Source organism: Lagenorhynchus albirostris, chromosome 10, assembly GCF_949774975.1.
Source record: "Lagenorhynchus albirostris chromosome 10, mLagAlb1.1, whole genome shotgun sequence".
NCBI lineage: Eukaryota > Metazoa > Chordata > Mammalia > Artiodactyla > Delphinidae > Lagenorhynchus > Lagenorhynchus albirostris.
Window position 1 is genome coordinate 38,935,979 of NC_083104.1, and position 17,467 is coordinate 38,953,445.

General features: G+C 47.2%; 2 protein-coding genes and 1 non-coding gene across 5 annotated transcripts in view; all 3 read left to right on the forward strand.

The window, feature by feature from the left end:
- Nucleotides 1-11,869, forward strand: part of RHOA (ras homolog family member A) — a 51,548-nt gene extending 39,679 nt beyond the window's left edge. For all 3 annotated transcript variants that reach the window (XM_060161886.1, XM_060161887.1, XM_060161885.1), the window contains 4 exons: nt 873-1,030; nt 4,985-5,105; nt 8,994-9,124; nt 10,610-11,869. In XM_060161886.1, the coding sequence (XP_060017869.1) occupies nt 875-1,030; nt 4,985-5,105; nt 8,994-9,124; nt 10,610-10,783 (582 nt within the window). In that variant the 5' untranslated portion in view covers nt 873-874 and the 3' untranslated portion in view covers nt 10,784-11,869. The remainder of the gene's footprint in view (nt 1-872; nt 1,031-4,984; nt 5,106-8,993; nt 9,125-10,609) is intronic.
- Nucleotides 11,870-13,000: 1,131 nt separating this feature from the next.
- Nucleotides 13,001-14,166, forward strand: GPX1 (glutathione peroxidase 1). The gene is made up of 2 exons (XM_060164031.1): nt 13,001-13,325; nt 13,602-14,166. The coding sequence occupies exons 1-2, from the start codon at nt 13,065-13,067 to the stop codon at nt 13,959-13,961; spliced, it is 621 nt and encodes a 206-aa protein (XP_060020014.1). The 5' UTR covers nt 13,001-13,064; the 3' UTR covers nt 13,962-14,166.
- Nucleotides 14,167-17,394: 3,228 nt separating this feature from the next.
- On the forward strand, nt 17,395-17,467 carry TRNAG-UCC (transfer RNA glycine (anticodon UCC)). The gene has a single exon. It is a non-coding gene; the product is annotated as a tRNA-Gly (tRNA).

The following is a 17,467-nucleotide window of genomic DNA, read 5'->3' on the forward strand; positions in this document are numbered from 1 at the left end:
TTCTTTTGTTAAATTTATTCCTATCTTGTTCTTTTTGATGCTGTTGTAAGTGAAATTGTTTTCTTAATTTCATTTTCAGTTTGTTCATTGCTAGAGAATAGAAATACAATTGATTTTTGTATGTTGACCTTGTATCCTGCAACCTTGCTGAATTTATTAGTTCTAATAGTTTTTTAGTGGATTCCTTAGGATTTCCCATATGTAAGATTATGTCATCTGCAAATTAAGATAATTTTACTTCTTTTCCAATCTGGATGTCTTTTATGTTGCCTTTTGCGTAATTGCTAGAACCTCCTTAGAAGTGGCAAGAGTAGACTTTCTTGTCTTGTTCCTGATCTTGGGGAAAGCTTTCAATGTGTTTACCATTAAGTATAATGTTAGTTATGGGTTTTTTGTTTGTTTGTTTAAAGAATTATGTTGCATTCTTTTTTAAAAAAAAAATTTATTTTTGGCTGTGTTGGGTCTTCGTTTCTGTGTGAGGGCTTTCTCTAGTTGGGGCAAGCGGGGGCCACTCTTCATCGCGGTGCGCAGGCCTCTCACTATCGCGGCCTCTCATCGTGGAGCACAGGCCCAGTAGTTGTGGCTTATGGGCCTAGTTGCCCTGCGGCATGTGGGATCCTCCCAGACCAGGGCTGGAACCCATGTCCCCCGCATTAGCAGGCAGATTCTCAACCACTGCGCCACCAGGGAAGCCCCCTAGTTATGGATTTTTGGTATGACTTTTTGGTGCCAAGTGGAAAGGTATACTAGCATTTTATATTTTGGTGTGCTACTAGAGGCTTGTGCTCCATGGTCAGAAAAGTGTGTGCCATAGACTGAAGCTATTACAGCTTCTTGTGCATTCTAGATAACGCTTTTGTCTTGTGTTTCAGCAATGGCTGCCATCCGGAAGAAACTGGTGATTGTTGGAGATGGAGCCTGTGGCAAGACTTGCTTGCTCATTGTCTTTAGCAAGGACCAGTTCCCAGAGGTGTATGTACCTACAGTGTTTGAGAACTATGTGGCAGATATTGAAGTGGACGGAAAGCAGGTGAGTATACTTTTCATAACAACTGGTACTATTTTGCATGTTAGGCTATTCATAGAGCCTGGAGAGAATTAGGCCTTTTTGTCTCTTCAGTACATTATATAACAATAACAAAAATGTTAGAAGGAGAAATCCATTCTCATCCTGCCTTTTAGCTCAATTTTGTTCATTTTTAACTGTTACCCTCTAGACTTTGTCCACATTCATATGTATTTCACAGGGGGAAGCCTTAGAATATGTGTTCTTTCCAGCTTTATTTATGTTTGAAATTTAGTTTGTTGCCAAATGGATCATACTAAAATGAACCTCTTTGTATGGATGGACTTTTTTTTCTGTCATAGTATTTCATTAAGTGCTGAAGTTTGAGATTACTAGGTCAACGGGTCCTTATTGATTATGCTTCTAAAGGGTTGTACTGATCTATACCACCAGCAGTGTCAAACAACATTGTCACATTTAATTTTTTTTCATGTTTTTTTACTTTGACATAAACAGGCTGCTACATTTGCTTCAATTACCTGTCAGTGGTGGTGAGGACAGTATTTCCTCCTGTCTGCCCTGAAAGCCCACCAGCAAGACTGGGGCAAAGCTCTTCTGGAATTAGATTTTTTTTTCCCTCTTCTGCTCCCTTTTGTTGTCAAAATAATATTTTATCCAGATTCCTATACATCTTTTGAAGAGGAATGAAATTCTCATTGCAAATGGGTTAGCTGAAAAGAAAACTAGAACAAGGGGCTCTTTTCCAACACACTCAGTCCTCTTAAGGCATTCAGTCACATGTCTCATGCTGCTAGCACCTAATTTATTGGCTTCCACAATTCTGTCTCCTTTCTTCCTTCTCATATTCTTGCTTTACCTGTTATCCCTTTCTGTCCCAGTATTACCTAGCCTCATTTTGTGGGACTGTGTAATGGAAAGCACATTAGGCCAGCTGCTTAGAATTCTAGAGTCCCTCATAGGGTATCTTGATACTTCTATGACCATGAGTAAGCTGCCTAATCTTTGAGCTACTTTCATTTGTAAAGTGGTTTAAGCTATTTTACAGTTGACATTGGGGGTCTGTGAAGTGACTGAAGGTATTTGGAAGCACCAAAGCACTTGACAGGTTGGTCTGAACAAGAGCATACTCAGAACCGTCTTTTATAGTTTATCCAGTTGCCGTGTGGGCCACAATGATTGCTCTCATGCCATTAGGAACCCCAAGGCGCCCTTCTTGTCAAGAATGGATGAAAAAAACACATGAATTCCAGCGTAACAGAACTTTGTCTGGGTCCTACCTTGCAGGTGGCCCATCAGTACTGTGTTGCCAATTCAACTTTCAGTCAGTTCTCTGCATGATGCTTGAATACAGGGTTTCTGTGGACCTGATAGGAAGATTGGTTTTGTGTAGAGACAGGGCCCAATTGTGACAAGCTGGGTGAAAATGTGCTGAGATCTTTGGGCCTGCTGTCACATAACAGCCCTCTCATCTGATTTAGATTGATTGCCATACATACACAGAAAGACCCAGTGGCTTGAGGAAAACAGGATTAGGTTGGTATTTTCATAGCACATTTCTCAAAAGCCTACTTGAATGTATATTGCTGGTTTTATCTTGTCATTCAGAGAATGACAGCTGTTGGTTGCTATGTGTCTGTGACCATCATTTGGGAGAGTCTTTTCCACCTGTGGCAGTATATATGTTTTGGGGATAGTAATGACTCTTCTGTTGTCTTTGAAACATCATCTGTGCCTTGGTGTCTTGGAATGACCAGGATCTTACCTTTAAGAAATTTAGGGACTTTGGGACTTCCTTGGTGGTCCAGTGGTTAAGACTCCATGCTCCCAGTGCAGGGGGCCCAGGTTTCATCCCTAGTCTGGGAACTAGATCCCGCATGCCACAACTAAAAGATCCTACGTGCCACAACTAAAAGATCCCATGTGCCCCAACAAAGATCTTGCACATGGCAACAAAGATTCCATGTGCCACGACTAAGACCCAGAACAGCCAAATAAACAAACGAATAAATAACTTTTTAAGAAATAAAAAGAAATGTAGGGACTTACAAACCTTGAGACCTGGTGCAGCCAAATAAATAAATAAATATTTTTTAAAAAGGAAATTTAGGAACTTTGACTTATAAACCTTGAGGAATGATCTATGAGTATGTTTCTTGCTCTGCCAACCTTGAACGTGCCTGACGCTGGCAAAATAGGGGAGCCCTTCACCCAGGGAGAGAAACCCTGAAAGAAAGGTACTTGATCTGGAAGAGGGTATCACAGTCTAGCTACCTACCTTAGAGCAAGTCGGTAGCCCCAGAGTGGGAGAGGGCACCTCCTGCAAATATTCTCATAAAAGTATGCACTAACAGAGCCTAGGGAACCATCCAAAATTCTAGGTGATCATGGTCCAAGAAATAGACCTACCAAAAATAGAAAGGTCCATTCTGACATGAGACAGTCCTGACACCCTGAAATCATTTATCAGGAGATAATCAGAGTTGGCTGTTGTGTCTGACTGAATACCCATGAGGTGTGGAGGAGCCAGAGGAGTGGGATTTGGCAGAGAATGAATGCGCTGTACCATCCTGAGATCAGACCAGCTGTGAGGATTGGGCATCAGTATGTCACAGATTCCTATACCAAGCTGATGGTGTGTGTGTGACAGAGGCGCAATGGGACATGTGGAAGTTGTGAGTGACATATCCTGAGACAGAGGTTCAAGGTGGAAGAGATAATTAGCCATCAACTTTAAGGTAGGAATAATATTTAGAAACTCTGAAATATGGGCTCTGAAAGTGTTAGGAATACAAGGCTATCCTAGGCATTGGAGGGAGAACTCCTTGAGCCCCAAAGGGCTCCTGAGCAAAGGGTGTTAAAAATCCACTGTGACTGTAAGAAGTGGTGACAGGGCTGACTGCAGTGCTGGACAGTGTGGAAGCGGGGCTACGTCCAGAGCCCAGACATCAGCTTGCCCTCCTACCACTGGAAAGTGAGTAGGTTCCCAGGTGTGAAAGGAGTACCCTCCTACCTATGTGATGCTTTCATTCAGCCATTCATACATTTTTTTGAGCAGTAAAGGCAGAGCCATAGGCCTTTCTTGTCAGCTCAGACCTTGCCTAACACCCAGGATGGTGTCTTTTCTTACCCATCAGCTCAAATACAGTCTTGTTTCCACGTTTCCACGTTGGAGCAGAATGATGAGACAAAGTAAGGAAATGGTTGAGTGAGAATGTATTAGGAAAAGTTACTTGTTCTGGTTTTTCCCTCTCTTGCCTTGTATACCTAGTAGCATGTTGTTTACAGTTGATTTCCCCTCTTGTTCATTCACTTTCTTTCCTATGTAGAATGTTATTTGTAATTAAGTACTTATAAGCTACGAAGTTTTTTGTTTGTTTCTTTATTTGGTTGCATTGGGTCTTCGTTGCTGTGCGTGGGCTTTCTCTAGTTGCGTCGAGCGGGCGCTACTCTTCGTTGCGGTGCGTGGGCTTCCCGTTGCAGTGACTTCTCTCGTTGCAGAGCACGGGCTCTAGGCACACGGGCTTCAGTAGTTGTGGCTCACGGGCTCTAGCGCGCAGGCTCAGTAGTTGCAGCACATGGGCTCAGCTGCTCCACGGCATGTGAGATCTTCCCAGACCAGGGATCGAACCCGTGTCCCCCTGCATTGGCAGGTGGATTCTTAACCACTGCGCCACCAGAGAAGTCCCTACAAAGTTATTTTTAACTTGACATTTTGAATTAGGTACTTTATTCAATTCTAGCATCTGTTTATAAAATTTGCAATTTTGAGAAATTTCAACCTAAAACAATTTAAATACCCCTTCCGACCTTCAGGCTTGATTCTAATAAAAGTGAACACTCCTGTATTTTACTATTTTGGACAGTCTATCATTTGAAGGTACTGTGTTAAGTGTCACTTCTTCTGAAAGTAAGTGGTGGGATTAACCTGCACTCTTATGTTTATTTTTCTTATCATAGGTAGAGTTGGCTTTGTGGGACACAGCTGGGCAGGAAGATTATGATCGCTTGAGGCCTCTCTCCTACCCGGATACTGATGTTATACTGATGTGTTTCTCCATTGACAGCCCTGATAGTTTAGGTGAGTAGCCCTGCAGCCTGATGTTTGTCACTGCCTGTGTGCCTGGCCGACCTTTGGTTTCTCAGGTCCTTTCTGGGCATCAAGTGACTGAAAAGCAGACATGAGTTTCAGAGAAAGAATCATCACTGGCCAGAGTCCTAGAGCCTTGGGACTGTAGAGCCTGAGCCCTGAGTCCCTTTTCAGCCTAGGTCTCCCATGACTGCCATGTCTACCTTGTAGAGTAGTTGGGTTCCGAACACAAAGCTGTTTTTTGTCTTTTTTTGGTTGGGGGTGGGGGGACTGCGCTGCACAGCTTGCCCCGACCAGGGCATTGAACCTGCACCCTCAGCAGTGAAAGCGTGGAGTCCTAACCACTGGACCACCAGGGCATTCCTCAAAGCTATTTTTTGGACTAAGATTTGGGGAAGGTATTCTTTGGGTGTCCACACCTTTTTTCAGTACTTGATATTGAGCCTGCTGCTTCCCAAAATCTAGACCGACTGATGACTTGGTGATTCCTGGTAATGTTTCTAAGCCCTATTTTAGCCGTTTTATAAAGTGTCTTAGCTAATAGAGACTTGAACCTGACATTCCACTAGTTGGCCACATGTTTTAGAAGCTGCTTTCCTTCAAAAAAAGAGGGAATGATGCTGACCTCACACTTTGCAAAACAAGGCAGCAAGGCCTGAAACAGAATGTGCTTTCGGTTTGTACTGAAGATGACGAAATGTCTTGCTTGGTGCTGCAGTGCTCTGTTTTTACAGGGCAGCATGTGGGCCAAGGAGATTATCATTAACACAGATGACTGTTGAGGACCTGCTGGTGGCCTAGGCTGTTGCTGGGGAGTTAGGGTTAGAGTGAGCCTTTCCGTGTCATGCTTGTACTCACTTTAATGACAGTACTGGGGGAGGTGCTCCGAGACTTTGAACCACTTGCTCAAGGTCATGCAGCCCAAGGAGCCAAGCTGAGATTGAGTCCCCTGTGCAATATCTCCCAGAACTGAGACAGAGTGGGTGCTCTCTGCCATTGTTTCACTTTGGTTCGTTTTTAACAGTTGTGTTTTAGTTTTGGTTTTCAAATTAATCTGCCTTCCTTTGCGGGGACTGTTAGAAGCCCCTAGAGGCTGAGCTTTAGAGAGAAAATGGAGCCATGTGACACCTTCCCCTCAGACACACACATCATGGACTTTGCCTATAGGAATGAGGAGGGTTGTGTGCCCTTTGCCGCCTCATCCAAGGTATAATCCTTTAGGGACAAAAGTACCTTCAGAGCAAAAAAGTTACTCTTCTTCAGTCTCACATTTTTCTTTTAAGACTGTGTCTGCTGGTCTCGAAGGAAGTCTTCAGCTTTTGACCTCTGTTTGTTTACTATGACTTGTTTCTTGCTATCCTCTCCCCCAGAGGGCAGGTTCTAGGGAGGAGAGCAGAGGTAGAAAGAAAAGAGGCAAAGAGAGATTGATCTCCCTCTCTGAAATACAAACATACCTAGAGAGACTGCTGGTCACTGCAGTAGTATGATAGGTAGGTAGCGCCCCTTTGCTGAGCTGACTAAATTAGCTTGGTTTTGCCAAGGGCCTTTTAAAAGTTCTCTTATCTTGGCTAGGGAGTAGGAGAGAAGTCCACTGGTAGTTTGCCCTAGTAAAATGTGTCTTGGGAACTCAAACGTCTATATCAAGAAACTGAAAAGCTAATGTGAACCTAATGCTGGACTTTGTTTTTACCTGGTTGGATGTTAGACCATGGCACTGAGTCTAGGTGTAGGGTAACAAGTTTGATCAGCAATCAGAATGTTGGTGTGCAGGTTTCAGCCCTGTTGCTGGCCAACCCTGTGACAGTAGTTTACTTTTTGGAACCTCTGCTGTCTCACTGGCAGTTGGTCTAGAGTCTAGATTCTAGTTGAGGCCTGGGGTCAACAAAGTTATGTAAAAGGCCAAATAGTAAATATTTTAGGCTTTGTTGGCCATGTGTTCTCTGTTGGATCTCCTGAACTTTGCCACAACTACTCAACTCTGCTGTTGTAGCACAACAGAGCTTGGCTCTGTTCCAGTAAAACTTCACGTATAAAAGTAGACTCCGGGCAAAATTTCATTTGCTGACCCTTGATCCTAGATAAGGATTCCTTTTCTCTGGCTTTATGGAATTCCCAGTGGCCCCTAAAGCACCCCAGTGTAAACCCATGTAAAGTGATGTGTCCTGATATGATCAGATTACTTTGGAGGTGGGAGCAATCATAGGCGATTGCCATCACTGAATTAAAAAGTAAAAAATTATGTTTTAAAATCATTTATGAAAAGTGAAGATAAGACAGAGGCAATTCATTTCAGTTTACATGTCCTGAATTCCGGGGGGTGGGGGTGACTATTGGAGTAATAATTTTATATATTCAGCAAATAATTATTGAGTGCTTACTTATGGAACCTATATTCTAGATGAAGGGAGACAGAAGAGCAAAAACCACAGTAAATCTGATAGCAAGAAATGTTACAAATAACATTCATAGAGGTGGGTATGGAATAGGCCATGGTAGTATGCTGTTTTAGAAGATGACCATAGGATGGTCAGCCACCTCACTGAAAAGGAAACCTCTGAGCAGAGACCTGAAGTAGGTGAGGGAGGCCAACACAGATAGCCAACAAAAGAGCTTCCCAGGCAGAAGGAAGGAGTCTAGTGTAGCTGTAGCAGAGGGAGTGGAGCGAGGGTTGCAGAGCCATGTGGTTAATGGTGTGGACCTCTCCTTTCATCATGAGTGAGATGGGAGCTTTTGGATGGTTTGAACAAAGGAGTGATGGGATCTCACCTTCTCTTTAAAGTGATCACTGTTGCACCTGAACTGAAAACTGACCACAGGGTGCAGAGATAAGAGCAAGATTCAGTGCTGAGGCTGTTTGCCTTCACTGTTAGATATGCTGGCCCTTGTCTTTTGATTGCTCTGCACTTCTCTGGGAACCCCTTTGTTCTAGAATAAGGCTTTGAGTTTTAAGTTGTCACATTAGTGATTGACTCTAGCCGCTATAGCAAAGGAGGAAGGAAGCAGACAAATGTCTGTCTTGTGTGCTGAAGAGTGGAGTGTAGAATTATGAGTTTTCCTGACCTTATTCATGTAGCTTCTGTACCTTCTAGCCAGAAGGCAGAGCATCTTTTATATTCCAACTCCTGCCTTTTGGTCTTGAAGTCAGAGAGTGAACAGTTTACTCCTAAAATATAGTCTTATGATCAGTACCATTTAAATGATCATCATACTAAGTATTCTGTACGCATTGACTCAAAATAACCTCATGTAAGGTATTACTGTTATCCCCATTTTATAGTGTCATCCCTGACACTGAGATGTTCAAGGTAGTGGGTGTGTGAGGTTGAACCCAGGCCACTTGTCCACTAAATTACTACAGTATTGGCAAGAAGCTACAGCTGGTTATTACTCATTTTCAAAAGCCACTCAAGCCATTTGAAATACCAGTAATCCAAGGGTAGGTCATGCTGAGGGCCCATGAGTAAGTGTAGAGAAAACATGTGAACCCTGAGCCAGCTATAGCCCCAGAATGGGGACTCCTTCTGTAAGCTGTGGTCAGAATCATCTGCCAGCAGTGACATGGATGGCTGGTGGGGAGCCTTCCTTCTTGGGGCAAGTGGCACCATTGTGGAGCCATCCTTTGCTCCTCCAGAGCCTTTACCTGGTGCCACCTCCAGAGGAGCTGAGCTCCTTGGTGGGACTGAGAAAAGCTGGTGATTCTGTGCTTAAGAGAAGGGGGGTTAGATTTTACCTTTTTCATGGTTTTGAAACTAGTGGAATTCCATTAAATGTCCGGCATATTTCTCAAGAAGTTTCTTTGCAATTTAACTAGGGTTTTTGGAGATCCTTCAAGATAGAATTATATGTATCCCCAAATTATGTGCATTTTGCTTCTTTCAGAAAACATCCCAGAAAAATGGACTCCAGAAGTCAAGCATTTCTGTCCCAACGTGCCCATCATCCTGGTTGGGAACAAGAAGGATCTTCGAAATGATGAGCACACAAGGCGGGAGCTAGCCAAGATGAAGCAGGTATGGTCTAGGGCAGGGCTCTGTCTTCCTGTAGCATTCTTAAACTCGGGGCCTGGGTTCGAGGTTCAGGGAACCCAGCAGAAACCCCCAAAGACCAGGCTGTTTCAGAGAAAGTCCCAGAAGCCTCTCTCTGTCCATCCGGCCCTCACTGACTCAGGCCTGCATAGAGGGGGTCCCTAAAACTCCCTAGTCCTGTAAGATGGAACCTCTCTTGTGAGGTAGTGCTGTGCTCCAAAGATTGCCTGCCTGAGAAAGGACCATCACAGCAATAGTCAGTGCTTCAGATGCAGGAACTTTATCAGGCTCTTGATTTCCCTTTCCAGTTATTACTTTCGTATATGTGAGGCTAAAGATAAATTGGTGGGAACTGAAGAATCAGGAAATCCTGATGGCAGGGAGTCCAAACAGAGAGCCCTAATGCCTTTATAAAAGTGATGGTGGGGCTTCCCCGGTGGCGCAGTGGTTGGGAGTCCGCCTGCCGATTCAGGGGACACGGGTTCATGCCCCGGTGTGGGAGGATCCCACATGCCGCAGAGCGGCTGGGCCCGTGCCTCCGGAGCCTGTGCTCCGCAACAGGAGAGGCCCGCGTACCGCAAAAAAAAAAAAAAAAGCATAAAAAAATTTTTTAAAAAGTGATGATGGAGGTGACATCTTGGCTTCTGAGAAGCCAGGTGGCCCGATGATAGGACTTCCCCACTGCAGGAGGAGTGCCTTGAGGTGTTTTGCACGGGTTCTCCTGAGGTTTCTCTGTCTGAATGTGAAGGTCAGGATCTGTTTCCTTCCCTGAGCATTCAGTCCTCTGTGAAGCTAACTACAAGAAGACCCAAGGGCTTACCCTGGATCAACAGCTTGAGTAATTTTGCCCTTGATTCCCTCAACCCTCTAGGGCTTCTCTGGCCTCTCCTTTTCTCTCTACTTCCCAGAGAAGAGCATGTTTGACAGGGATTTTTTATATATTGGAGGTGGGGGGTCACCCCATATGAGTGTCATAAGACAGAACTCAAATCTGGGAGTTCGGCAGCTTTTTTTAAAAAATTTAATTTATTTATTTATTTATTTTTGGCTGCATTGGGTCTTTGTTGCTGTGCGTGGGCTTTCTCTAGTTGCAGCGAGCAGGGGCTACTCTTCATGGCGGTATGTGGGCTTTTCATTGTGGTGGCTTCTCTTATTGCGGAGCACGGGCTCTAGGTGCGCGGGCTTCAGTAGTTGTGGCACACGGGCTTCAGTAGCTGTGGCTCGCGGGCTCTAGAGCGCAGGCTCAGTAGTTACGGCTCATGGGCTTAGTTGCTCCGCAGCACATGGGATCTTCCCAGACCAGGGCTCGAACCCGTGTCCCCTGCATTGGCAGGCGGATTCTTAACCACTAAACCACCAGGGAAGCCCTCGGCAGCTTTTTAAAAGCAGTCTTTGAGATGAATTTGGATACACCTACTTACTATATGTATGTAACGCTGTTAACTAAAAGTGCTCTCTTCTCTTTGCTAGGAGCCAGTGAAACCGGAAGAAGGCAGAGATATGGCAAACAGGATTGGTGCTTTTGGGTACATGGAGTGTTCAGCAAAGACCAAAGATGGAGTGAGGGAGGTTTTTGAAATGGCCACGAGAGCTGCTCTGCAAGCCAGACGTGGGAAGAAAAAATCTGGGTGCCTTGTCTTGTGAAACCCTGCTGCAAGCACAGCCCTCATGCGGTTAATTTTGAAGTGCTGTTTATTAATCTTAGTGTATGATTACTGGCCTTTTTCATTTATCTATAATTTACCTAAGATTACAAATCAGAAGTCATCTTGCTACCAGTATTTAGAAGCCAACCATGATTATTAATGATGTCCAACCCACCTGACCCACCAGGGTCCTTCTGACACTGCTCTAACAGCCCTCCTCTGCACTCCCACCTGACACACTAGGCGCTAATTCAAGGAATTTCCTAACTTCTTGCTTCTTTCTAGAAAGAGAAACAGTTGGTAACTTTTGTGAATTAGGCTGTAACTACTTTATAACTAACATGTCCTGCCTATCATCTTTCAGCTGCAAGGTACTCTGGTGAGTCACCACTTCAGAGCTTTACTCATTTTAACAGATTTCATTGGCATAGCTCTGGGTGGCAATCCAGTTTTTTGAAAATGTGCTCAGCCAGAAAGGCCCAAGTCCACGCAGCTGTGGCAAAGTTACAGTTCTGTGGTTTCATGTTAGTTACCTTATAGTTACTGTGTAATTAGTGCCGCTTAATGTATGTTACCAAAAATAAATATATCTACCCCAGACTAGATGTAGTATTTTTTGTATAATTGGATTTCCTAATACTGATATTTGTCATCCTCACAGAAAGTGTATTGGTTTTTTTTAAAAAAAGAAAGTGTATTTGAAAATAAAGTCAGATGGAAAATTCATTTTTTAAATTCCTGTTTTGTCAGTTTCTCTGATAAAAGATGGCCATGTCTCCCCTTTTCGGCCCCACATATTCCAGTACCCCCTTCCCCAGAGCTGGGCTAAGTAAATAGGAATTTGGTTTTACGCCTGAGGCACTTAGATAATTCAGAAGGTGGCATAACCTGTCTCACCTGGACTGCAGGGTCTGGCTCTAGTTCACAGTGCTCTTTCTTCTCACTGTATCCAGGTTCCCTCCCAGAGGAGCCACCAGTTCTCTTGGGTGGCCCACAGTTTCTCTGTCCTCTCCAGCTGACTAAACTTTTTTTCTGTACCAGTTAATTTTTCCAACTACTAATAGAATAAAGGCAGTTTTCTAAACTTCCTGTATCCTGGTGTTTGTGTTGGCTCTCTCCAGGGCTGGGAATGGAGGATGAATTCTGCCTAGCTCGCCTTGGAAGTTTCCTTCAGGGGGCAAAGTACCGGCTTGCCCACCCCCACCCCAAAGCTGGCACTAACCTGGCTTCTGCCAAAGAGGTGCAAGTGATTATCTTATGTCCCATTCAAGTTCAGAGTAGGGTGGGGTAGGGAATGCAGCCGACTGAGGGGTACTCCAAGCAGTCGTTCTTCTGGACAAATCTTAGTGTGATATTTTCCTCTTCTTACTACCTGTCCATTTTCAGTGTCTTTTACTTCCTTGCCTGAGCTCCAGATGAAGCTGAGGATGGTCTGAAATCGACTGAGTCCCCTTGGCCCTGCATGCTTTTGGGCTCCCCTCCAGGGGTCTGGAGCAGGGCCTGAGTAGTGACCCCAGAAAACCTGTGTAAGGGTAGTGCCACACTGGGGGTGTAAAAGTAGGAGGGAAACCAGAGGCCAGGAGGAGAACACAGTCTAGGGCAGCCCCAGAATGCAAGGAAATGGGTTAGAAAGAGCTGGCTTTTGGCGTCCAGCCCTGGCTGCCCGCCCCCTTTCTCCCCAGCATTGCCCACCCTCCTCCAACTTAACCTTCCTAGAACCAGGAAGTGTCAACACAGAGGACTTGCCTTGGCAGCTGCTGCTAACTGCACCATCATCACAAGTCATAACTCCCTCTGCGCCTGACAATAGGGCACTTTCTCGGGGAGTAGGAATATGGCATAGGCTGGGAGGGCTGTGTGGCCACAGGCAGCGAAAGATTCTGTTGCTGGCGAGTGTCCCCGTGCCGGGTCCCAATCCCTGAAGAACCATTGAGAAAGAATCCGGAGCCCTCTTCGGCCTGGGCTCTGGGCTGGATAATCCGGGCGACTGCCACAGCGCCGGCGCTGCGCTCCCTGGGCGGGGCCAAACGCGTCCGCGCCTCGGCACGGTCTGGGCGGTGTCCGCATCCGGCCCGACCGCACCCTCCAGCTTCGCGGGACCACAGTCGTAGGACAGAGGCCGGATGAGGCGGGACCGAGCGGGGGAGGGGTGTAGGAGCGGCCGGAAAAGTGCCCGAGCCACATGACCTCGGTCGCCCGCCTGTGAAAAGGAGGCGCTTCCCGGCCCGCCCTGTTCGTCTAGCCCGCGGCTCTGCCCTGTCTTTTTGTGCACCTACGCCATGTGTGCCGCTCAGCGCTCGGCGGCCGCCCTGGCTGCGGGGGCCCCGCGCTCGGTGTACGCCTTCTCTGCGCGTCCGCTGGCCGGCGGGGAGCCCGTGAACTTGGAGTCCCTTCGGGGCAAGGTGCTGCTCATTGAGAATGTGGCGTCGCTCTGAGGCACAACTGTCCGGGACTACACCCAGATGAATGAGCTGCAGCGGCGCCTCGGGCCCCGGGGCCTGGTCGTGCTCGGCTTCCCGTGCAACCAGTTTGGGCATCAGGTGCGCCTGGCCGAGCGGAGCGGGGGTGGGCGTGCGACCGCGGTTAGGAACGCCGGCGGACGACCCACCGGGCCCAGCTGCTGCGCGCCCTGGGGGCGGAGAGGCGGGCCACCGGCTCACTTCCCTCCGGCGCTCGTCCCGGCTGGGGTTGAGGTCCACCCTGGGGTTGTGCAAGAAAGGCCAGAGTCTAGTGACTCATGGAGAAACAATGTTTGCAGTTAGAAGGCTTCGCTTCCCTTCGCAGCCCCGGGTCCCAGCTGCTCTCCCCTCCCGCAGGAAAATGCCAAGAACGAGGAGATCCTGAATTGCCTCAAGTACGTACGACCAGGCGGCGGGTTCGAGCCCAACTTCATGCTCTTCGAGAAGTGCGAGGTGAATGGCGAGAAGGCACATCCGCTCTTCACCTTCCTTCGGGAGGCTCTGCCCACGCCCAGTGACGACGCCACTGCCCTCATGACAGACCCCAAGTTCATCACCTGGTCTCCGGTGTGCCGCAACGACGTTGCCTGGAACTTCGAGAAGTTCCTGGTGGGCCCAGACGGTGTGCCCGTACGCAGGTACAGCCGCCGCTTTCTGACCATCGACATCGAGCCTGACATCGAAGCTCTGCTGTCTCAGGGGCCTAGCTGTGCCTAGGGTGCCCCTCCTACCCCTGCTCCTTGGCAGTCACAGCGTTGCCCTCTGGGGATTTTATCCGTGAAGGTGTTTCCTCTAAACCTGCATGGAGGAATGCCAGATGTCCAGGAAAATCCCCTGAGATGGGCACTGGTCCTGTCCATCCCAGCCTCCCCTTTCCCAGACCACAGCTTTCTCATTAATAAAGTGCTGAGTGTGAGCAGAACTGTGTGTATGTCCTGTATCATTGTCAGATGGGGACACCTTTCCTACTAACCTCATTGTCATAGGGCTGGGGGCTTAAGCCCCCATTCCTTGGCTGGCATTACCTAGCCAAGCCTGAACATCCCAAAATTTTGTCTGCTGTAGAATTCACTCTTTCCTATGTGGGAATCCTAGCTCCTGTCTCAGCATTTCTCCCTCTGCCAGGACATGCAGCAGGGCCATCCTGAGGCTCTGTTACAAGAGAAAGTCTTTATTTCAAAAAGAGGAAGAAATTTCAAAGGCTGACTGCCTATCCTCAGTAGTTTGGCCTCTCCTTCCTGAGTATTTGCTCTGCTCAAAATGACCTTCACAAAAAATAACACCATGGGCTCCCACTTACTGGCTTTGTAACTGCAGAACCAGCCCAAACTGGCCCTGCTCTGTTGATAACAAGATACTGAGTTGTTCTTCAGAGATAGCAGAACAAAACCGCAAGTCATGCAGCAGAGGAGAAATTTTGAATTCTAATAATGCCTGGAACCAAGGTTTTCCACCTCCACCCCTCCTCCCCCACACAGAACCAAAAGAACCCAGATGTGACCAGAACCTGAATGCTGGAACCCTTTCAGAAGTGAAAGATCCATTGTCCAGGAAGACCCAGTGCTGAAGTCCCCTTTACCATACCTTACCATAAATGGCCAAGTTCCAAAGCCCTCCAGTCAAAACCTGCCCCACCAGTGCTTCCACCTATGAACCCATCCTCCCCTAACTCAAAAAAGTTTGACCAAACCCCAGATTAGGGAGATAAATTTGAGAGCCTTGCCTCCTGTCTCCTTGCCAGTCAACCTCACAATAAAGCTCTTTGCTCAAAAGTGGGTGCCATAGTATTGGCTTCTATGTGTGTTGGGCAGCAAGTCCTTACTTGGTAACAGCCTCCTCAAGTGTTAGGGCCATACAAGCCCACTTTTCACAGTTGGCAGCTTATGCAACGTAACTCTTTCCCCATTACTTTGCTAAATCTTCTTTGCATAGCGCTATCCAGTGCTTCTATCTGCTCTGATGCTGCGCTTACTGGCAGCCTCTCTGAGGCTCAGGTACTCAGAAGAGTATACAACTGGTTGTTCTGACCATGCCTTGCAGTTGCAATTGCATGGTCAGGCTTAGGATAGGCGTGTATCTTGGAGGCCAGCTGCTTCTCAGGTATGGCTCAGGTCCAACTTCTCCATCTGTTGTTCCTGTTGTCAGTAATCTCTTGAGACAGACCTAGAGGCACTTCCTATCACAATACAAGGGACTCTGCAGGGCTTGTATGCAATGAAGCTTCTGTTGGGACAGACAAGCACCCAGATATGTGTTATCAGTCCAGAACAAGGTCCAATGTTTATGCTCAAATTGGTGGCTCAAGTCCCTTCTGTGTCTTAACCAACTCTCAAGAACTTTTCTTCTAACCCTAAGCAGGCATCTTTGCTGCTGCCCTCCCCCTCTGCCTGCCCTTAGGTCATTAAGGGCTGTATTTGTTCTGGCTCCCTCTCTCTCCATCATCAAAACAGGCCCACCTCCCTCTGGCTGCAAGGCCTCTCCACCTCGCTTTTGAGTCCCCTCTGAGGTAACAAGACAGAGCTCTGTTCCCCATTGAGACCCCACTCTATCTGTGCTCCTCTCAGAACCAAAAGTCTTGATTACATCTCTGAGTGACTGGTCTGCTTCCCCAGAGGGTGAAAGTCTGGGAGGTGGAAAGGGGCTGGTCATCTCCTCAGGGTCCATAGGGCCTTGTGTATAGCATGAATCAGCCAGTGTTTGTGAATTAATATAAAGAGAATAACTTTCCACTCAAAACAGGGTCAGGGGGACTTCCCTGGTGGCACAGTGGTTAAGAATCTGCCTGTCAAGGCAGGGGACACAGGTTCGATCCTTGGTCTGGGAAGATCCCACATGCCATGGAGCAACTAGGCCCGTGTGCCACAACTACTGAGCCTGCACGCTGCAACTACTGAGCCCACACACTGCAACTACTGAAGCCTGCGCAACTAGACCCTGTGCTCTGCAACAGAAGCCACCGCAATGAGAAGCCCACGCACCACAATGAAGAGTAGCCCCCACTCTCCGCAACTAGAGAAAGCCCGCGTGCAGCAACGAAAACCCAAGACAGCCAAAAGTAAAAAAAATAATAAAATTTAAAACAAACAAAAAAACAGGGTCAGGGATTTTTTTTTTTCTTTTTCTTTTTTTTTTTTGCAGTACGCGGGCCTCTCACTGCCATGGCCTCTCCCGTTGCAGAGCACAGGCTCCGGACGCGCAGGCTCAGCGGCCATGGCTCACGGGCCCAGCCGCTCCGCGGCATGTGGGATCCTCCCGGACCGGGGCACGAACCCGCGTCCCCTGCATCGGCAGGCGGACTCTCAACCACTGTGCAACCAGGGAAGCCCCAGGGATTTTTGAGGATTATTTGTAGACTCCAAATCTGACTGCTGGAATGGAAACTAACAACCTGTTCACCTGGGTATATCTGGGTATACCTAGGCCATCTTTGACCTCCTTAAACCCCACATCTCTTCTCTAAAAGCCCTTTGCTCCTTTATTGCAACACTCATCATTCAGCCCTGTGCCATATACTCTGCTGGGTGCCAGGATACAGTCCTCAGGAAAGCAGAAAGACTCTATAATTACTAAATGCATATTTAGTTCTATAAGAGTAGTATGGGGTACTTTGAGAATAAACTAGAGGGCCTGGCCCAGTGGGGAGGATCACGCTTTTGTCTCTTGGAGGGAGTGACAGTGAAGCTGAAGAGAGGTTAAGGAGCAGTTAGCTGAGGAACAAGCTGATGGAGGGTGGACAGGCAGGGAGTTCAGTGTGTGAAGGTCTGAGGTGGAAAGGTGGCATCACTGACAATCAGGTACTACAAGGAGGAGCAGGTGTGGGGAGAAGAAAAGTGTTTAGATTCAGATTTGGTGCATGAGACATCCAGATGGAGATATCTGGAGCAGATATCTGGAGCCTTACAAGAGGCTCAGAAAAGGAATTTGGGTTGGAGACAAAGGTCTAGTCAAGGGGTCAGTAAGTAGCCATTGGAGAGGATACGGTCTCACCTGGGGAGAGTGACAAGAAGAAGATCAGGTGGCCTAAACTTGAGGCCTATGAATTCACAGTGTTTCTGGGTCAGATGGCAGAGAGGCACAGCTGGAACAGTGATGGATGGAGTCAAAGAGCTGAGGGAAGGGACATTTCATAAAGAATTGTTAGCTGGGGATTTCCCTGGTGGTCCAGTGGTTAGGATTCTGCACTTCCACTGCAGAGGGCACAGGTTCAATCCCTGGTCAGGGAA